This window comes from Crassostrea angulata, chromosome 6 (genome assembly GCF_025612915.1).
Source record: "Crassostrea angulata isolate pt1a10 chromosome 6, ASM2561291v2, whole genome shotgun sequence".
Lineage (NCBI taxonomy): Eukaryota > Metazoa > Mollusca > Bivalvia > Ostreida > Ostreidae > Magallana > Magallana angulata.
Window position 1 is genome coordinate 54,260,771 of NC_069116.1, and position 22,819 is coordinate 54,283,589.

General features: G+C 34.7%; 3 protein-coding genes across 5 annotated transcripts in view; 1 reads left to right on the forward strand and 2 right to left on the reverse strand.

The window, feature by feature from the left end:
* Positions 1 to 20,222, forward strand: part of LOC128187006 (neo-calmodulin-like) — a 31,153-nt gene extending 10,931 nt beyond the window's left edge. For 2 of the 3 annotated variants that reach the window (XM_052857020.1, XM_052857021.1), the window contains exons 2-7: positions 9,075 to 9,159; positions 10,828 to 10,894; positions 11,173 to 11,316; positions 11,558 to 11,733; positions 11,801 to 11,864; positions 16,873 to 20,222. In XM_052857020.1, the coding sequence (XP_052712980.1) occupies positions 9,106 to 9,159; positions 10,828 to 10,894; positions 11,173 to 11,316; positions 11,558 to 11,733; positions 11,801 to 11,864; positions 16,873 to 16,901 (534 nt within the window). In that variant the 5' untranslated portion in view covers positions 9,075 to 9,105 and the 3' untranslated portion in view covers positions 16,902 to 20,222. Of the gene's footprint in view, positions 1 to 7,231; positions 7,370 to 9,074; positions 9,160 to 10,827; positions 10,895 to 11,172; positions 11,317 to 11,557; positions 11,734 to 11,800; positions 11,865 to 16,872 lie in introns of those variants that run through there. The other variant, XM_052857019.1, reaches the window with a different exon arrangement.
* LOC128187005 (endosome-associated-trafficking regulator 1-like) lies at positions 1,032 to 6,267 on the reverse strand. The gene is made up of 7 exons (XM_052857015.1): positions 6,096 to 6,267; positions 4,238 to 4,854; positions 4,046 to 4,119; positions 3,749 to 3,860; positions 3,090 to 3,131; positions 1,960 to 2,096; positions 1,032 to 1,603 (listed from the first exon to the last, which is right to left on the reverse strand). Exons 1-7 carry the CDS (start codon positions 6,226 to 6,228, stop codon positions 1,474 to 1,476), a joined length of 1,245 nt encoding a protein of 414 aa, XP_052712975.1. The 5' UTR covers positions 6,229 to 6,267; the 3' UTR covers positions 1,032 to 1,473.
* Positions 17,440 to 22,819, reverse strand: part of LOC128187004 (large neutral amino acids transporter small subunit 1-like) — a 10,760-nt gene continuing 5,380 nt past the window's right edge. Inside the window, exons 5-12 of the mRNA XM_052857014.1 lie at positions 22,640 to 22,739; positions 22,460 to 22,504; positions 22,166 to 22,289; positions 21,524 to 21,627; positions 21,265 to 21,361; positions 20,913 to 21,062; positions 20,521 to 20,698; positions 17,440 to 20,221 (exon numbers count right to left, since the gene is read on the reverse strand). Of these exons, the coding sequence (XP_052712974.1) occupies positions 20,163 to 20,221; positions 20,521 to 20,698; positions 20,913 to 21,062; positions 21,265 to 21,361; positions 21,524 to 21,627; positions 22,166 to 22,289; positions 22,460 to 22,504; positions 22,640 to 22,739 (857 nt within the window). The 3' untranslated portion in view covers positions 17,440 to 20,162. The remainder of the gene's footprint in view (positions 20,222 to 20,520; positions 20,699 to 20,912; positions 21,063 to 21,264; positions 21,362 to 21,523; positions 21,628 to 22,165; positions 22,290 to 22,459; positions 22,505 to 22,639; positions 22,740 to 22,819) is intronic.

Below are 22,819 nucleotides of genomic sequence, written 5' to 3' on the forward strand. Positions count from 1 at the left end.
GGACTAGGGAACCATCTTCATTCTTGCTCCCTAGTAAAGTCTCCACAGTAAACAAAAATAACGGTTCCCTTTTTTTTTTGCTAGATACAGATGTATACCATATGTAATCTATAATGCTAATCAATCACCGGGATTTGGGGATGTATAGAGAGTTTTTGTCTTTGGCTCTTGTACGATTTTTGTAGCATCGAGTGCGATGATCAATGTCCTTTGGTTTTATTAAGGTGAATGATACTCCCACCCTTCAAAATTAACGGTTTGTTTTATAATACGCAGTTAATAAACTCTTATGATCGTGTACTTTGTGGCTAGATTAAGTTCTCATGAGATCCTTCTCGTTTTATTGAATATACTCGAAATGTTGAAACATTTATCCTTCATATTAATTTGTGGTTACATGAAAATTTCTACATTAAGTTATTATTCGCTCAAAATGGGAGGCCAAATTACGTTTCGCACCAAAGAGCGATAACTCCCGTGAAGATTGTAGCCTATAACTTCCCATACTATACAGTCTTCATAAATCGTCAAATTCAACCACGTTTAAAAAAAAATTCTAAATAAAAATATAGTATATATAGTCAACCTAAAGGTATTCTTTAAATCCAAGCGGTCAAGGGAATTTGAATTCAGCAGTAACGTTGCTAAACTATTTCAACTTCAGTGTCAAAGTCAAAATTGCCTAAAATTACATATGGTGGAGAGGGCATACTCAAATAAAAAAAAAAATGAGGCAATCTGCATGACAAGCAATTATCTAAATAAAAACAATATATCAATGAGCAATTTTAGCATCATTTGATATTTATGTCCAGTATTAATATGAAGTGGGGCCAGTGTAGGGGGCACACCCCACTGCCCCATGCCCATACAAGACCATACCTATCACAAGTCTAAAGAGGAAACAGGAATCAGGAAAGTACAATATGTACTGATCAAGTAAATGTTCATATTCGACTCCTTATAGCCTCAACAGACTCTTTATCAACAATATCATAAGTAGTGGTTACTCAATGAACAAAACACTTGTCATTTATATAAATATATTGTCTGTGTAAAAGATTTTACATAATTCTATCAACTCAAGATTACATGTACAATACAGGAATTGTATGACACTTAAAAGTCTAGACCTATATCATAAAAAACAATCTCCTTTTATTACTGACAAGAAAAATCAACCAAGAGATCATTTTGGTAGACAATGACATGGCTGTTCCTCTGATATAGATGACATATATTCAAAATTCACTTTAAATCTTGTCGTATGATAAAATGAAATCAACATATTTTAAAAAATGTACATGTATTTCATTTTTGAGAAAGAAAATTACAAAATGTGTTGTAAACATCTAGCATATCTCTCAATACTGAATGCCACTTGTTCATTTACATTCACAATAATGGTTATGTACTTTATGTCATCATTTTACAACCTCCTTCAATCTGAACTTTAACCTTTGTCCATTCAGGTCAGCTGTTATTATTCTTAGGATCTGGCTTTTGACTCGCGCTTGTGTTTTCTTCAGTCTCTGTGACTTTGTCTATTGATTTCAAGACCTGAGACATAACTCTCAAGTTCTCTACTCCAGACAACATTTGTCTATAAAAAAGAAAACAATACTTACTGAAATCTATGTCAACAATGAATTATAAGAATTCTTTTAACCACTAGTATGCATCCATAATAATGGGATGCTATATCACACATAACACAAATGGAAGTATTGTACAGTTAAACTCCATTATACCAAACTCCATGGGACTGAGAACAATCTTTAAATATCCTATGACATTAAGGTATGAAGATATTAAGTTTAAAATACTTAAAGGAAAAGTGGTTGGGACATTCAGATCACTTTGACATATCCATGGTATTCCAGATATCAATGTTCAAGACACTGGAATTTAAAAACTGCATATCATTTATATGCCCTCCTCAGTACAGATTACACTTACTTCAGATTTTGTTCCGCTGCTGAGACGACTGAAGATAACTGCTGAGACACATAGGAAGTCCTCTCCTTCAGATCAGCTAATCCCTTGTCCCCAGACTTTAATAGTCTGTTTTCATTTTCCAGATATGTGACTCGATTCTACAACCATATTTCATCATCATTCAATTTTCACTTGCTTGCACCAATACGCAGTGGATATATTAACCCATTATATTTTTTTTTTATTCAGTGTATTATACTGCAGTGACATCACCATGGATGTCTACCCAATACTCTTGGAATAATGTTAGCAATTTTGCATAAAAAAGGCTACATAAAATGGATTTATAGATATAAATGTGCTTAAGGTTAGACGACACGTTCCTCAATTTTAGATAACTTTTTCCAGGAATTTGTTAATGGTTTACTACTACTTTGACAAGCTTTCTTGCAAAAAATTAGGGTACCTTACCAGGCATTTCTGCAAAATCCTAGAGTATGCAATTTCCTATATAATCTTCTTGAAAATACACTTGAATTGCTGATGTAAAAATAAATACATCCACAGCACAGCGAAATTCACTAAATTAGAACTATATCTCCGCCGGGGCAGGGCTTACAACCAAATTCAAGTAAATTTTGATCATTTTTAAAGTAATTATAAAATTAATTTTTTTTATTGGAACTCTTTATTACGAGGAGATACAAAAAAGATTCTCAAGGAACGTGTCGTCTGACCTTAAGATATGTTATGAAAAGAATCTTGGACGTTATGAGTTGGTATATGATTTTTATCCAACTCATTACTGTGAATTCCTAATTAAACGCGAAGAATTAAAGCACATCTCACAAATTTTACAATCTCGCTTTTATATATCAGGCAGATGTAAACTATTTGAAATTACGATAAAAAAATTCCCTGTTCACATTTTTTCATTCCTGCGATTTGATGCAAAACCATTGAATAGAGGAATTAAGTACTTGCGTAAAATAAGGAATCTACGTATGTATATTCTGTCCCCTTGTCAAGTCTTGGGGATAGAAAACTGACAACTTTTTGAAGAAAATTTATATTCCATTACAAATCATGAGACGTTTTATTTCTATCTCACTTGATGGACAGGCGAATACCTGTATGGAAGAATACCTTACCTGTAAAACAGTTGACTGGTTCTCTGCTGCTACCGCCCTTTTCTGAAACAATAAAAAATGCATTCATACACTCAACCATTACTGATTCATAATTGATATCTTTACTGTCTTTTGTATTATCACATTAACTTTTATATATGCAAAGTTTGAGGCAAATCAATGTTTTTTTGTAAAGTTTATCAACCGAGTACAGTAGATTTCCGATATTTAATCCATTCATTCCTTCACTGCTTGTCACTATTTCTCTTTCTAAATGCGCCGATAGCTCGATGATGCGATGAAATGATGAAAATAGCATGATAAAGACCTAACGATGACCCGAAAGAGCATCACATCATTGCCACACCATCAAGTTATCTCTATCGAACAATCGCTTCATCATAGCATCATCATCGTATTGTCATGTCATGGCATCATCATCATTGCGGTATTGCACCATGGCTTCATCTTCATCACATTATCGCACAATCAACCCAAACGTCAATGGTGCGATGATGCAATAGTGAACTACATGGCCCAATCCGGGTTTTCATAGTTTATTGACCAGCATTTTAAATACATGAACTGTGATGTTCAGTGAGTAAGTTTATTCACTAACTGTTATTTATAACATGTTTGTTCAGTTTTTGTTTATAGTACTGTTTGGTATGTTTACTTACCGTTGTTGTCAGTAAATTGGCCTCAACTTCTCCAAGCATTTTCTCCATTGCAGCCGTGTCTTCTGCTTCCTTTTTCTGGGCAGCTTCCATCTCTTTTTTTAATTTATTGCACCTGTGTATTGCCAAATGATCAGATATTTCCAAACATGTAGGGGTATATTTTCTGCACTGTATATCTTATACATGTCAAAAATTCATTACTTTTCATACATCCATATCAAAGCCTATATCAATTATCACAATGAACAATGTTTCATGAAGAATAATTGAATTTTTAATCTACAAATCATTTTTTACCTTTTTGTTTCTATCACATTTCTACTTCTGGCTTCTTCGAGTTGTTGTTTCAGAATTTCATTTTCTGCTTTCAGCTAAATCCAAAATTTGAAGAAAAAATGTTTTTTACTGTCAGTGACTCTTACAATGAACAATTTGCTAAATCAAATAAATCATAAAAAATGTAACAAAATTAAAAAAAAAAAAATGTACTCTTTCATTTTCCTCATCTTTACTCCTTGTTCTCTGTGGACCATTGGGTAAATAACCTTCTGGCTTTGGCAAGCTAATCTCATTATCCGGGTGACTATCCGTGTTTCTTAATATTCCATCAGTAATAAAATCTGGGAGTCTTGTAGGAACATGAGGGCGATTTGGCATAAAGTCTTGTTCCTCACTCTTATTTTGAGTTACCTCCCCTATCCCAGAAACTAAGTCACTTTCACTATTGTTAGGAGTGAAAACGCCTTTAGCCCTAAGGCTATCGGTGGAAAAATTTCTAGTCTCATTACTACCAGCCAAAAACGGTTCATTGAATGAATTAGTATGTCTTCTTGGAATTGATTCCTTGGGAAATCCAAGATCTGGGAGGGGAAGATCTAAACTGGTTGGGAGTGACGGCTCAACAGGACTCTCCTGGAAATGATCTTGGACAAAATCTGGAAGATCAGTGGCAAAGTCTGGAGTATTCTGTGAGTTACGCTGAGAGTGGTGAATTTTGTTATTTCTGTCTCTAGAATTGGAACCAGATCCTGATGATTCTAAGAATTTTTTAAATGAAAAAGGATTTTCATCGGGTTTCTTCTTTTTCTTTGTGTTACTTGAAGTATCTATGATTAAATGAAAAAATGTAAGATTTTCTAATTTGACATGACATGTGTACAAAACTCTATATTCTGTCTATGTATGAATCAAAGGCAGTTACAAACACATTTGGAAATGCATATAAAGGTTTATGTCCAGGACTGCCACTCCTCTCAAATAAGAACCTAATACATGTATCAGACCCATTTTCAATGAAAAAAAAGACAACAGATCATCCCAATTCTATCACTAACAAATTCCCAAATGCAATCATATTAGAGAAAATATTGTACAACCACATATATCAAAATTGATAAAAGAGAAATCATTTGCCAACATGATTTGTGCTGTAAAACTTAGGTTTTAAACAGTAAATAAGTAATATCATGATGCTTAAAGAAAATCTATTTTCATTGATAATATACCAGTAAGTAAAACTTTACTTTCCAAATTGAGAGGGACCATGCAGTTTTTTTTTTAATGAATATCTGCTCTGAAAGCCCTGATGTAATGAAGAAAGAAAGGAGAGTAGAAGATAGATTTAAACAATCAAGACAACCCTTTGAATATAATTGTGTCACTGCTCTTTTCCAGGGCAAATTGATGTTAAAGTTGGTAGAAAAGTAAATGATATACCTATATATGAATAGATTGTTCTTACATCATATTTCATAAAAATATGTAAATATGCAAATGGTGTAACCATTTGGCTGAGCACAGATTTTTATGGTTTGAAACTCAGATAGTTGGATCCACCTCCCTACTCATACCATAACCCAAAGTTAAACTAAATGTCGGGAGCTCAGTCTACATTATGACGTCTTGTTTCTTTCGCAAAATGTTAAATTTGTGTTTTCGGAAATGGCTTTACCCGCCTCTGGCTGCACTCAGTATTAATTTGCCTTGTAAAAGAGCAATACCGTAGTAACCCTAAAATATTATATCAGTGTATAAAATGTCTTAATCTACACTGATTTAGGTTTATTCAATTGGTAGCCCCTAAGACAAAGTGGTGAGTTAAGTTGCTGTATGGAGAAGCACTAAACGGTTAAACTAAGAACCATTTCAAGGTTATGTCAAAACAGTAGTACTTATTTTATATGCTATGAGCATTAGTAGAGAACTGATGTCAACACAGAGGGAAAGGGAATATCATGACCGTGTACATGTCTAATCCAACACCAGCTGAACGTATTATCAACACATTATCCACTGTTGTGCTCTCATCATCAATCTTGTTTACAAGATTTCTTTAGTCATTTCATACCTTTCGTTTGTGCTACAGTTTCCTTATTCGGTGCTGTATTCTCTTCTTCTCCCTTTTCAACATTTCTATCTTTAGATTTCACAAACTTTTTAAATGAAAAAGGATTGTTTTCCTCTTCTCCGCCTTCTGCCATTGGGATAATAATTTTCTGTAAGTCGATCCCGACGGATTTGTTCTAGATTTTTACTTTTTCGAATTCGAAATGTATAATTTATCTAAAAAATGTTATTTGCTAACAACGTTTTAAAAAACCAACTGTTAATATTTGATGAGTTGATAATTATCGAATTTTAATGATAGTTTATGGTCCGCATGGTCCGTAGATTATAGTTATCATTCAGACAATCACATTTTTAATCAGCAAGGCGTCGAATTAAAACAAAGTCTACGCGGAACAAAATCTATAAATAATGAAAGTAAAAGAGAATGTAGTTACACGGAAACCTACGATTGGCGTCGAAACCGGGAGCCAGGGGTTTAGCTCCACCCCACCGCCAAATACTTTAGTAAATATAGACAATTATTATATCATAATGAATGACTGAATCAATCAATCAATAAAATTTTTAAAGTGTTTTAATTCGGTATTTTTATTTTATAGAATTTGCTTGTCAAGATTTTTAATAAGGTGCCCCCCCCCCCCACACACACACACCAGCAATATCCATCTTTAAAGGATACATTCTCAAGTACTTTAATCCGCAGCATTCGTAAACTATATATAGCTAAAACTATAGTTGATTAAAGTTCAACAGATCGTTTACAACGATATTATTATACTATTTCAGTTAGTCAATTTGCAAGCACGGAACATCAGGGGCGGGGGTGGGGGATAAATAATAAGAAAATTGACAAAAGAGATCATTACATTCATTTGACGCTTTTTTATAAAAAAAAAAAACAAAAACAAAAAAAAAACCAAAAAAACCAAACAAAACAAAACAAATTAGCAAGGCAAAAAAAAAACTGTTCAAAGTTAAAAAATATTAAAAATTCTTCAAAAGGCCAATCTTTTTTAAAGACAGTTCCGCATCTGAATTTTGCAACACCCTGTATATCTTCAGATGAAGGTAAACAAACTCTTGCCCCAGCATCAGATAATGACATCGCTGAAACTGGCACAGGGAAGTCTCAGAGGGAACTCAGGGTCTGAATTTGATCCCAACCCCAATTTAATCTGTGATAGGTCCCTGACTCGTGTTTTACCATAAGATTGCGTATGTTGTTGAGAATCCACGTATAAATATACCAATGGATCTATAGGCTGCTTATTTGTGAGTACTTTTCGGGTTTTACTTTAAAATACTTATCTAGGTCATGTAGCAAAAAATTGACCCATTTGCATGGCGATTTTGAACTTTGGAGTACATGGGTTACAGACGCGAGAAATAAAGACAACTTAAGAGAACTAATGCTTCAGTTTGTGACGTACTTTGATTGCTGTTTTCTATGGGTGCATGGTGAATACTTTTATTTACAAACCCACCTATAGGAACTCTGGAATTTGACTGAAGTTAAATGCATTCATATGTATTAATTCCAACTGTACAGCTTCAAGGGAAATCAGCGAACGATCGGCTGACCAGTTTTTGTTGTTCGTCATTAGTTTAGGAATGTGTTTAGCCCTTTTCGTTTGTGGTGGTTTTTGTTCTGCATAAACACTCCTTGTTTTAGGAATGATAGCAAATTAGACGTTCCGCTTTTTGATGTCTGTATTCATTAAGCCAAAAGGAAGGAACTTGGTTCTTCACAGACAGAGGAAACTAAGAACACATTGTAATCACCAACATAAAGAATTATCCTTCAGCAAAAGCTTATTACAAGTTATAACAAACCCCAACAAGGCTGAACGCACTGAGAATCAATTGACGAGGGGAGGAAATGCACGTGCATCGTGTTACGATGCGATAATCTCCTTACGCAACCCTGCATGACACATTGCAGATAAGACACTTAGCGCTACCAAATCAACAGGAGTATAGCTGGGGAGGAACTTTCAAGTTTGCGTGAATCTTACTTTTTTCCAGGATCCTTATCTATATCTGATGAATGTTCTCATAGGGAACCATGATTTAATTCACGATTTTTTATTCGCTTTATTAAGGTTCATGGCCATCTCAGTTACACTGTACTGAATGTCGTGCTATACACAATACACATGAAAATGTATTCTTTTGTAAAATGTTGTCAAATTGTAGGTTTTGTAAAACCATTGATAGAATTATTATGGACCCCAATGTACAATCTCTTATACATTCTGTGTAGCACGTGTAAACGGAGATTATCTACTTCCATCTTTCATTCTGTTCCCCGTCAATCTGTACACATCGTGCAGTACGGAATGCGGATATCATCGAACGTCTTAACATCTCCATTATGTTGGCAGACATCTTTATACTGTTAGCATTCACCTCTACAACTCAATCATAATTCTGCAGATTGCCGAACCGTTAAATACACCTCGGCAAAACGGGCGTCTTTAAATGGTTTATGTATTGTATACTTAGATGCATGCATCAGGAAATACGCCATTCCTTTTATTTTTAATGCATATTTTAACATCTCTTTAATCTTGTAAATGTTTGTACAGCTATACAACATTGACAGGTTTGATATCAATATATGAAAAGTCACTGAAAATATTGAAATCGCTAAAGTCATCGATACCGTGAATTCATCCCGATATCTTTACGATAATGCATGCACAGATGACTTTAATTTCATCGTGCATATTGATGTCTCTAAATGCACGCTAATAATGCACGTTGATATTTCTACAATACGAACGTACATTGATATCTGTGCACGTGATGCTAATTCTAACCAACATGTGATCTATGAACATTCTTTATTTAACTTTTAGACAACGATGCGGAAAATCATATTCAGTTAACTTAAATTCCATTTGAGGTGATAGAGGGGGTATCTTTAAATGACTGATACATTAAAAAAGATTTCTAATTCAGGTCTTTGTTTCAGGTTCAGTATATTTGCGATGAAGTGAGTGATAATGGAGAGAGGAGCGTGCGGGAAGACGCTGGAGCCCAGGCCAAGACGGGCGCCGGTAAGTTCATGGAATAAATTTATTTACGGGAGATACCTCGTATTTCACGAGATTCGTTTTGAAGACTCTCGCGCGAAATCAAATTTCATGTTATTTAACATGCTCTTGTACATTAATGCTAAGTCAACACGGTTTTCGTGATTTTCTATTCTGTCGGTCAGATTGGTTATGATTTTACGAAAAGTGTTAATCACACTCACAGTCATCTTTAGCACGAACTATCTCATGAAAACGTCAGCTATTTCGCACTAAGGTACCAAAGGTTACTTTAACCCCCCCACCCCCCCCCCCCCCCCCCACTCACACACACACACACACTTAAAAAGGGTTTTTTGTTTGTGCAGGAATGATGTCATGGCTATTTGCACATTTTGATCGACGTATTCATTTGTCACCTTTAAAGAGTGTATTTTATCAGATCAGCAGGAGGGTAACCTTTAAAAAATTGTTACTAATGTGTATAATTATTACATGATGAGATAGACAAGAAATCTATTCTGTTCCATAAAATTATACCTGCACAACAAAATCAGAAAATGGGTTACAAACCCCGATCAGACCCTCCCATTCCCAACCCGAGAACCATCTGCACTAGCTTTGAAAAAAAAAAATCACACTTCTTTTTAACAATAGCTAATATCTGCGGGAAACGCCAGCAGGCAAAACCAACACTGCAGGCAAAAATACATGTAGTAAGTTTTCTGTGCAGGTGGAAACTAGTGGGTCAATTCTCATTCGCAATCTAATTTGACCACGCTTGACATTTCCTTTGGTGTAACAGTAGTGAAGTATGTTATTTTAAATTAATGTTGATTGCAGGACTCGAAAAACGTGTTCACTAGCCCCAGCCAAATTAGAAGGCCCTCTCCTATTTGAGAAATCATGCATGTAACTTTACTGATCAAGGATGCACGTTTCCTTGTGCATTACTGTCTCTGTTTGTTAAACTGATTTCTCGATCAAAGACTCTAAATATAAACATGCGCATCATTTGAAAGGGCGAAGATTTGCTCAAAATAACAACCATTGTCAGAAACCAATTCACCGAACCACCGAAAATCGCGTCGTTTATGCTGTAATTTCCTGTGAGGACCTTGTGTCAATTCTCGTGAAAAAAAACGACAGCAGCATAAAGAAAACGCCCACCATCCTCGATTACAGATACATGTAGTATCAAAAAATCATTTCTGCAATGATCGCTACCTTTATAACCCGCATAAATCATCAAAGAAAGCATTTTATTGTTTATATTTACATCTTTCTTTCAACAAATTAATGAAATAATTGTAAACAGTAAGTAAAATTCACTAAATTACTGTTTAATGTATATTAGTAATATGTTAGCTAAAAGAAACAGCTAAATCGTATCCTTTGGGAACTTGAGTCTGAAATACTCATGATTATTTCGTGCAGTCCGTGATTTTTCCTAGGTCACTGTAGGTTTCGACTGATCAATAAATGGGGCGTGTAGATTTCAGTCCTGTCAGTTTCTACCACTTATGAATTAACTATAAGTTTCCGTAAGAAATAGACGGAATCATACTCGGCAGATGTAAATATATCCCGTTGATCTAAAGTTGATTTTAATTCACAGCAAGAATATTTTGGTCAGCTAAGCATGTTAAATCTTTGAGCATTCATGGTTCATTATTGTTTGTCTTTTTATAGGTCCTGTATGGAGAAATCGCCAAGAGGAAAGCTACCAAACACCAGCTTAGTAAAGAAAAAGTTCAAGGTACCGGTATACTGAAACAAAATGTGAACTTGCGAAAAAAAAATAATCAAATGTCATTTTGACGATAGCAACAACCACAGTGCAAGTTTTAAGGAATTCAAAATATGTTTCACCAGTGAAAGAATACAGGCAATACATGTATTTATAACTTCGAATGAAAGCCAAATAATTTTCTAAAAAATATTAAAATTTAACAGAAAGACATCAGAATCGACATTTTACAAAATTCAAACTAAATCGGTAACTAGTGAGTGTTTTTCTGCTGTTACTATATATAGAGCTCTTTGATGCGTTTACCATGTTCGACAAGAATGGGGACGGCATGATATCGGCGGACGAGCTGGGCAGGGTCCTGTTTCAGATGGGGAAACGCCCGACCCTCAGAGAACTCCAGTCTTTCGTCCGCTCGGTGGACGCAGACAGTAAGTAACAACGCCCATTTCTCTCCATTTTTTTCTCGAGGGGCAATGAAAAATGAACAACGCATTTTACGATAAAACGGTGACCTGAATTCAGTTTTAGTATCTTGTCATCTACTGTATGCTAGTGTTTGTGTGTGTGTGTGTATGGGGGGGGGGGGGGTTATTGACCATTGGGAAACTTTCAAGTATGATTTGGAAAGATAAAAATGTATTGTACTTTTAAATTACATTGTACCTATAGAGAGTGGAGCCATCGACTTTGATGAGTTTCTTGAAATCTTTGCCCGCAAGATGTCGATAGATCCGGAGAAGGAGCTTCACGAGGTGTTCCAGGTGTTTGACGGGAACAAGGACGGGTTTATCTCCCCTGACGAGTTATTCACCATTCTCTCCAGACTCGGGGAACCCGTAACAAAGGTGAGAGAGAGAGAGAGAGAGAGAGAGATTTGACGAATGAAAACTGTTTCTTCTCTCTATCGTACAGGAAGAAGCGCAGGCGATGATTCGTGAGGCAGATCTGAACGGAGATGGGCGGGTTGACTACAAAGGTAAGACTTTTCTAAAGACTTTTTTAGATCTTTTTTGCTGATCTCCGATGTCGGATCGTTTCGTGCACAGCAATTAGAATCTACGTGCTTGCGATTGTTCCTTCATAACTTGTTTCTATCGTTCATGAATACATTATATGGCTTAATAAACAAAGGGCGACGTACTCATAAATTATATTGACACTCAGATGTTCGCGACTACAAATAATCGCGATCTAAACGTACTCGTGAACGACGCGAATATATTTTTCTACCTATGCAAAAATGTTAGCAAAATTTTATATTCATTTATTATCTATTACTAGTATACGATCTTAGCCCCATTTTTGCCAAAACGGTCTAGGAAATTGTGGTTTGGCATGTTATAAAATCCGACGAAGCTATAACATTACTTTCATTAATCTAACATTATATAAATAGTGCATGTTTGGGAGGGTAACAATTGATATTGACACCCCGAGGAAACCATTGTCAACCGACGCGAAGCGGAGGTTGACAATGGTTTTCGAGGGGTGTCAATTTCAACTGTTATCCTCCCAAACAGGCACTATTTATTTTATTATACTGAATGTCTTTATTTTATAATTTTTCATCTTCGCTAGCCAAGGGTTTTCGGTCCACTTTGCTCCCCATAAACCCTTGGCGGAACTCGGTGACAAGATCTGTTTTTTGATTGGCTGCAGCTGCGAGTAGCTGATCCAATCGCAGTGCTTGTAAATATAAACTTTAAAAGAAAACACATGTGTGATCTTTGGTAAAACATTCGGTGCTTTTAACAAATTGAGACACAAGTTCTCGAGTACAGTGCCTCCCCAACGATGATCTAACCAGATCGTTTTAAAAACCTACTGTATATATTTTACTGGGATTGACCATAGTTCTACAAACTTGTCAAGGCTCGCGTGATAGCATGGGAAGTAAACATGGCGAATGTAGAAGTTGCCTATCCCGTTAGTATATACGTTCCTGCTTATGGTTATTGCTTTTAAAGGTTCAGTGAGCTCTGTTTTATTTAATTTCTTTGGTCCGCAATATTCACGACAACGATTCCTGGTGTTATGGCATGAAAGCTTTCATATAAATCGTCGACTTTTTAGCTCACCGAGACGAAGTCAGGGGGAGCTTATGCTATACCCTCGGCGTCGGCTTCGGCGTCGGTGTCGGCGTCGGCGTCCGGATCTGGTTAAAGTTTTTGTTGCAGGTCCTGTATCTAAGCTATTACTTGTCCTGTCTTCACCAAACTTGCATGGATGATGCATCTGGACCTACTTATGGACTTGAAAGACTTGGATGCTGAATCTGAGTCCTAAATTTCAGATGCTGGAGGAGGTTAAGGTTGTTGGACCAGGTTAAAGTTTTTGTTGCAGGTGCCCTTTGACAGCAATATCTAAGTTACTGCTGGTCCGTACTTCACCAAACTTGCATGGATGGTGTGTCTTATGATACTGATGCACCAGACAGGCTTGAGTGCTGAATCTGAGCTTAAGGTTTCGGATGCTGGAGGAGGTTAAGGTTTTTGGAGCAGGTTAAAGTTTTTGTTGCAGGTGCCCTTTGATAGCAATATCTAAGTTACTGCTGGTCCGTACTTCTCCAAACTTGCATTGATGGTGTGTCTTATGATACTGATGTACCAGGCAGGCTTGAATGCTGAATCTGAGCTATAGGTTACAGATGCTGAAGGAGGTTAAGGTTTTTAGAGCTGGTTAAAGTTTTTGTTGCAGGTGCCCTCTGATGATTATATCTTAGTTACTACTTGTTCTAACTTCACCAGACTTCCATGGATAGTGCGTCTTATGATACTGATGCACCAGACAGGCTTGAATGCTGAATCTGAGCCATAGGTTTCGGATGCTGGAGAAGGTTAAGGTTTTTAGAGCTGGTTAAAGTTTTTAAAACAGGTGCCCTCTGATGATTATTTCTTAGTTATTACTTGTCCTAACTTCACCAGACTTCCATGGATGGTGCGTCTTATGATACTGATGCACCTGGCAGGCTTGAATGCTGAGTCTGAGCCATAGGTTTCAGATGCTGGATATGGTTAAGTTTTTTTGAACAGGTCACATGTATAATAGATAATAGTACTATTTCAAACTTGCATAGTTGATTAAACTGTAATATGAATGAATCACAGAGGAAGCTTCAGATGCAGAGCTTGATCTCCATTATCAAGGATGCTAAAAAATATATCTTAGTTATTACAGGTCCTAACTTCACCAAACTTGAATGGATGGTGTGTCTTATGATACAGATGCACCTGACAGGCATGGATGTTGAATCTGAGCCATAGGTTGCGGATGCTGGAGCAGGTTAAGGTTTTAATTGCTAGTGCCCTCTGATGATGATATCTTAGTTATTACTGGTCTGAACTTCACCAAACTTGCATGGAGATGCGTCTTATGTATACTGATGCACCCGACAGGCTTGAATGCTGAATCTGAGCCATAGGTTTCGGATGCTGGATGAGGTTTAGTTTTTTGGAACAGGTCACATGTTTTATAGATGATAGCTTGCATAGTTGATTTAACTATATTATAAATGAAACGCAGAGGTTGCTTCAGATGCAGAGCCTGATCTCCATTACCAAGGATGCTAAAGAAATCTCCTACCTCACTCAAACCTGCTCGATAGATAGATGTGTTTGTTGATAAATGATATAACATGATTCCTATGATATAGAATTGTATGGTATGAAACAATATTGTTTAATATGATACAATATAATATCATATGTAATATTATAAAAAGTTATATGATATGATATGATATTGAATCAATTTTAAATATTTTATATTATGATATTGTATCATGATATCGTTATGTATAGTATTGTATATTATGTTATAATATGGTATAATATTATATTGTATTATAAATTTATTATTTTATCACATGATACTATAACATAAGATATTGCAAAATATAATATTGTATCCTATGACACAATATTGTATATTCTAAAATATTGTATCATAAGAAATTGTATATTATGATATAATTTTGTGTAATATATAATTATATCACATGAAATTGTATAATATGATACTGTAATATTATATAATATCGTATCATACGATATTGTATAATATGATATTGGTTTATAATATGATATATTATCACATCACATGAAATTGTTTTGTATGATATTGTAAAATATATTATTGTATCATATGATACAATATGTATAATATAATATTGTATTATATAATATTTTACTTTATCACATAATAATGTATCATTTGATATGATACAATGTTGTACATATCAAATTATATTGTATCATATGATACATATCATATTATGTATAAAAAAAAACGATACAGTATCATACAATATCATACTATTTTATACAATATAATATCATATGTTTCAATGTTATGATGTATTATGTATTGTTATATTCAGTAGTATATTCTCACTATATAACTCTATATGGACGAATAGTCAATAATTGTAATATCAGCTCGTCCGAAAAATATTGACCGGTCAATATTTTTTTGATATTGACCGGCTAGGAATAAGATCTAGAGAACATTCCCTTTATTTCAAATAATCGCCTATGATTTGTTGATTCGTAAATGATGACGTAAATTACTCTTCGCGACTCCAAAACAAGGTGACGTCATAATAGACAGTCAAGGCAAGTAAACCACAGACGCGCAATGCGACGGTTTGCTATCATAACGGATATAAGGATTTACGAATTACTGTGAAGTAAAATCAGGTAGAACATCTGTATGTTAATTCTGACGGTCGGCGGAATATCACCAGTGACCGTTTGATGCTGAGGATATTTTGGAAATGAACTTTGCACAAAATTGAATTCGTGAATTCTTTGTTGAGCTGAGAAAATTACGACGATCTGTTTTCAATACTTTCTTAAATTTTGGTTTGTTTCTTCATATAACAAAACAAATGTTGACTGTGTTTTCGGGCAACATTGATTATATTAGCCCCCTTGGGACGAAAATATTGCCCTCCGCTTCGCGTCGGGCAATATTTCATCCCTCGGGGGCTAATATAATCAATGTTGCCCTCAACCCCAGTCAATATTTGTATAATATGATATTGTACTATAATACTATATTGTTTTATATATTATGATATTGTATTATGTGATCAAATACAATAACGTATAACACAATACAATGTCATATCATACATTACAATATCATATCTCATCATTGTTTATTATGGTATTTTATTGTGTTATATGATATATGTTATAAATATGATAGGATGCAATATTTAATTTTATATTATTGCATTGATTAACATATGATTGTATGATTATTATACAATTTATTAACAGATGATATACGATATTGTGTCAAAACAGAATCTATGAATATCCAAGATCATAAAGTATGATTTTCATTTAATATGATAAAGGTGGTTTCATAAAGGTGAAGTCTCATAAGGGTGATGTCTCGTCTCGGTGAGCTTTGTAATCTGTGATTACCTATGTTTCATTCCTGGTACAGGTCCTTACAAAACACTATGAATAAAACATTCCGTGCTTTCCCTAGTTTATAACTTAATTCGTATTTAATAGCATCGTTAATTATGTTCCGATATTTGGTAGTCAACATGTTTTCAAGTTGTATTAATGCCGTAGAGTGTATATAACCTGTTGTTTAATTCGATTAAAATGTAAATAAGCAAGGGGCGCAACTCAAATTGCTCGCTAGATAGCGCCACCACATCACCGAGTTTTCGTAATGAAATCCGCCAAGGGTTTATGGGGAGCAAAGTGGACCGAAAACCCATGGCTAGCGAAGATGTAATTTTTTTACTGCTTTTATTTAGAAATGACGTGAATTCTACGGCAAACCGTACGCGCATAATTTACGCGCATATAACAATTCGTTGTGTTACCCGTTGCTAAGTGTGTTGCTAACGCTGAGGGTAATGGAACGGATTATCAACTGTATCTTAACCAATCAGATTTTAGTATTTAACATGAAAGTATAATAAAAATACATATCACTGTATTTTCTTTACCTTCCAGAGTTCAAGGCCATCCTGAATTTCCGCTAAGTGGGGAACACATATCCTAGGCTATGCTTATATTTGTATATCTTTATATTTCAATCGCACTCATTGTATATTTATTTATCTGTATATGTATGTTGTACAAATTAACAGCTGTGAGCAAATAAAAAACAATTTTTATTGACGGTAAAGATCTATATATGATTGTAATGCTGACATGGAATTGCCAAACATGGCTCTGGACATATACTGGTACAATCCTGTCATTTCCCTGTATCAAAGGTAGTCCAAAATATGACGTTTTCAGTTTGACAATGAATTTGATATTTGACGTACCTAGAAAACGTCATATATTTCGGACTATTACGAAGGTAGTCAAATACTAGTATACTATTTATGTTAAATATCGCATTTAATTGTACATTGGGATGAGGAGTCTCTTGATATTGACATCGACAATTCAATTGAAAGTCAAAACAGTTGTAAAACCCACCAGATCATTATTTACCACCCAATACACATTGCATCTTCAGTAGACTTGATCGTTGAGAAAGGTTTGTCATTAACAAAACATACACAGAGCTGAAATAGTTGTATTTTATTGAGATTCCATGAGGCACAGTTTATAAGCGTTCACTGTGGTCACATGTCTTTGTAAGAAAATAAATTACCCTGACACAATGGATAACACAAAACCTTCACTGTGACATATATAGGAATACAGTGTATAATTCAGTACACAATTTACAGGTTAACGCAGTTCAAATGTACATATTCTAAATGTACTTTTATCTTTCTCTATCAAAATTTTATCTTACAAAACTTAATTCATATCTACATGTATATCCAGAATTGATAACTGTAAAAAAACCTAGATATTTACATAATTAATACAGACTGACTTTTTATGAAGAATCCATTACCCAACACTATAAGCTTAAACAGTCATTACAACAAAAATAACAACAGCAGGTCTCAACAGCTCAACAAACCACAGTCAGACAGACGGACAAACATCCGTATCATAGATGCTGCAATTTAAAATTGCGTTATAAAGCAATACACATAAAGCATACAATCTTCAAATCCATACCAGGAAAAAGCAAGAAAAATACTTTAAAAAATCTTTCCAAAAAAAATTTATTTGTCAAATGATTTGAAATCAGGTAATTTGAACACTTGTAATAAGCTGCCCTGCATGGCCAGAACCAAAGAATTGAACAAGAGACTGTGTGAAGTTGTTCAGGACATATTGTTCGTCGGCGAAATTTGTGTGTTCAACAACCTGGAAGACAAGTTTGTTACACAGTAACACACAATATCATGTCTTTGATAAACACATTGTTCAGACAGAAGTATACATGGTATATGCTACTACAGTACATGTATATCATATGTGGTTTATTTTTACAAGATAAAATATATAATATAAAAATCTCTAAATTAAAAATACTTGAAATGGAATTAAAAGTCATACATATATGAAAATTGCTTGGACAATAAATGTACATCCAACAGTAAATGTTACTGAGAATTTGATTGGTCCATTTGGGACTGGCAGTAAGGAAAGTACTAGCCACACAATCAAGTCTTCTATAACCTCTATGCCAAGTTAACCTCTCGGCAGCTGATAGCGGACTGTTAGTGGAGTAGAACAGACCCACAGACACAGTTATTCCTAGCCTACAAAATGCCCTGTATCTGTGCTACACTAGAGATCCAACCTAATCTCAGTCCCTCTGCTGCCTATGATGGTTGTTTCTTTTCTTTTTTTAAATTTAATATCTTTACTGGTATCTAATGCCCTGTAGAGACTTACTGTGGGTTTTACAATAATGACTACTGGTAATTTGTAAATATATATCTTATAATAAACATTATTAATACATTTGAAAGGAAGAAATCTGATGTTCTATATAATACTTACACAACCTTTACAAGAGGCCCATAGGCCCTTAGGATCACCTGAGTCAGATCCATAGACAGGCATTAAATAATAGCAATGTCATACTGTGAAATATATGCATAAGAAGGCAAATCTAAAAGCATTCAAGACATTGAATATTGGGGTACGGGTGTTATAAAAACCAAAGAAGCCCAGTTTTGTGCATTTTCAAAATGGATAAAAGAAAATGTGTAAGAGTTTAGAAATGTAAGCAGATTAAAGTACATTTTATGGGTAGAAGGGGAGAGTTGGCAGAGGAGGTGAGGGGGGTCTGGGTTTTGTTATGACAGCTTTCCACTAACCAATTATTTTTTAATTAGTCATAATGCAAATTAATACAAATCATTAAATAAAAAATATATATGAATATTCAATTTTTTTAAAAATTCATGATAGGGAAGGAAAGGTGTCAGCCGGGGAGATGAAGATAGGAATTCAAAAATCAATTTTTAATTCCCTCATGGTTTTTTTTTTTGGTTTCATAGACATGTCAGCTTAGTAGTTTCTGAGAAAAAGTTAAAAAAAAATTGACTACCTGGGAAGTTGAAGTAAGGAATTCACAAATCAATTTTTAAATCCCTCACGTTTTTTTTTTTTTGGTTCAATATAATTGTAGGCCAAGTAGTTTCTGAGAAGAAGTTGAAAATAATAATGACTACCCAGTACTTGATGAAGCATAGACAAATGAAAACTGATAACAAAAATCTGAAACCATAAAATTTACAAGTACCGGTACATTGTAAATTTTGTATGACTTTGAAAGAGGTAGTCTTTTAGCCTTACGTAATATCTGATCTACCAGGAATCAAATCAATATAGTGGAAGAATGTCTTTAAGTGATTGGTAAGTCTGAATTCAGATCCCCCAACGACTAATGAACAGTATTATCAATACATGTAAATAGGGACGATATGATAAAATCCAAACCAAAAAATGACATTAAGTGAGTATTCCCTTCACAGCAGTTCAATAATAAAAAAAGTTCTATAGCAAAAGCACATAAAGCAGAAAAAATATAAACAATCTGTACCAGCAAATATGTAAAATACTGATGGCAAAAGTGTTTGTGTCATTAAATTTGTCTGAGATCTTGGACAAAATGCAGACCTTATATACCTATAAATTCTTGTATACTTTCAGTATACTCTTCAAAACTACAGTTCAGTGGGTGGACACAGCTTGCAAAAACTGTTAAGTGAACAATTGTAAATGCATGAAAAGCACAATATCTGATGTGAGTCATCGTAGAGGTTTTCACATCAATAAATAACAAGGAAAACGATGGCTGCAGTCACAAGTCGATTCACACACACAGACAGGCATACCGAACACAACGCTAAATTTCTTCTCGATTTACAGAATCATGAATCTTTTTCTCCGACAACATTGCATGTTTTCTGTCCTAGAACTGTCAACTTTGCTGTAAAAAAAATATGCAAATGTCAAACAATAAAGTTCACAAATGCAAAAGAAGTTACCTTTTATAACTGAAATTACTCAATGTAAGCTATTGTTTAAGATTAAATTCAATATTGTAGTAAGTCAAAGTAAGTTTATAAAATGTTTCTCATTGTTACAGCATCAATCCCATTAGATAATATGATACAGTAGAACCCAAGATTCCAATTAATATAAAATATCTGTGTTCAAATCTAAAAATATCAAATAATCATAATCTAAAAAGATTTCCCTGACCAAACTTTCTTTTCTAAAACTCACCAAAGAAGTTATTCCAGGACTTGGGTTTATTTTTCCACTTGACGAAGATCAGATAAACTGGTACTCCAACCAGGATCATGACTAGTGCCATCCCCGTCGACTCTGGTTCAACGGTCAGAGGCAGGATCAATAGGAATAGAACACAAAGCAGGAAGAAGATAGGAATGATGAGGGGGAACTGAAAAATTTCACAAATAAATCATAATACAGGCATTTCTTCAAAATACTGCAGTATTTCATTAATCTATTAACGTTTATTTTACTGTAGACTTCATACTTTTTTCCTTAAAAAAAAAAAACCCCTTAAAAGTTAAAAAACCCTACGGCACGCAAACCGACATAGATATGATAGTCCTAAATTCTTTGAAAACCTCCAAAATCAAAAGACTTACGGTAATAGGTCTCGGCATTTCCGGGCGCGTGATTCTTAAGTAGATGAGTGCCAGAATGGACATCCCTACAGACCACCACTGCACAAAGCTCATGTAGTTGATGAGAATGAAAATATCATCGGATATCAAGTACACCAGTGACATTCCTCCCTAAAAACACGATGAAATCTGTCATTTATCTGGTACACTGGTCCTGTGATCAAACACTTTCAGGAAAACCCATCTTACTTTTCAATAAACTTTCAGTATATAAGCAATAGCATAAATTGTGTTCTCCCAGTTAGTCTCTCTTTTTCTAAATGGTCAAAAATATATGTGAAAATCAATTTTGTGTATACCCCTGAAAACTTACAGTGAACAACATGGCGGGGAGAGGCGTGTATTTCTTTGTGTGAATCATGGAGAAAAACTCTGGCAGGTGCCCCTCTCTAGCTCCAACAAAAAACAATCTGAAAAATTCAACAGTTATCATCTTTTATGTGCATTTGTCAAAGATCTAAATAAAAGTAAATGTCAAGAATCAAACAAAGAAGTACTGACTTTAGTCATAATTAACACACTAGCATTCATGTTATTCATAATTTAGATGACCCTTTATAGCTTGTACATACCTCCCAGAGGTGAACAGTAGTCCATTGACACCCCCAAAGGTAGACAGGGACACGAACACTGGCACGATCCAGTTCATCACTCCAAACACCTTGTCTCCGAAAGTCTGCACAAATCAAATGGAACTCTTTGTTAACAACACTGCAAACATGACCAAAAAAACAACTTGGGGATGTAATGCATCACCACACTCTGTGGTACATCCCCACACTCTGTGGTACAAGAAAACACTGTATACAGGGTTATTTTTGCCCCATGTAATTTTCGCCCTATTACACTTGCAAGCTTTTTCGCCCAGATGCAGTTGTGTTAACAGAGATATAACTTGCAACATAGAATTCACACAGTCTTAAATTCGCCCTCTGATAACGAGGGCGAAAGGGGCAAAAATAAAATGGGGGCGAATATTTCCCTGTATACAGAACACAGTACTTGCTCAATAGTCCGAACAGTATACTCATTTAAAAAGTGTTTGAGTTGTGAGAATTTGGCCATAAATTTCTTTGTCAAATTTACATGAATTACTTGATTACTTTTGATGAACAGTAAATGCTTTAAATTTGTTTTTGGATTGCTCTGAATAATACTAATTAGTGTGCAGTAGCAAAATTGGAGTTTCTTAATCAACAGATAAATGATCTTACCACTGCAACAGCATCAGAGGCGAGCATTTCAGCTGGAGATATGATGGTCATATAGGCCACATTGGCAAACACATAGACTACGGTCACGATGGGTATGGAGATGTAGATAGCGCGTGGCAGGTTCCTAAAGAAAAAGACACAATATCAGCCAGGGACATCACATGTATTTATGTGTGGATCTAAGATTTTGAGTATGTCTCTTTAAAACATATTAAACCATGAACAAAGAGGTTTAGGCATATTGGAAACCTTTACAATGAAGTGATAAATGCTATAAAGGTGGCACAAACTTACTTAAAGGGATCGATCATCTCTTCTGTCACAAAGTTCAAGAAATTCCTGTCAAAAAATTAGAATACATAATGTAAAGAGTCATTGGATAATATCCATCTAAAAAGAAAAAAACATGTCGCTTCTACAATCATCATCATATAATTAATTCTGATATCTTTCACAAGAAGAAACTGTACTCACCAGCCTGCATAGGCAAACAATCCAGAATAGAACGCCAGAGAAATCTGTCCAACATCTGTACTCGTGTTTTCAAAAGAATTTTGAAAATATTCTATTTCCCCTGTAATGAAATTTATTTATAAAAAATATCAAATCTAAGTTAAAATCAGTATTTAAAAGATCTAATTTCTCATGTTTATT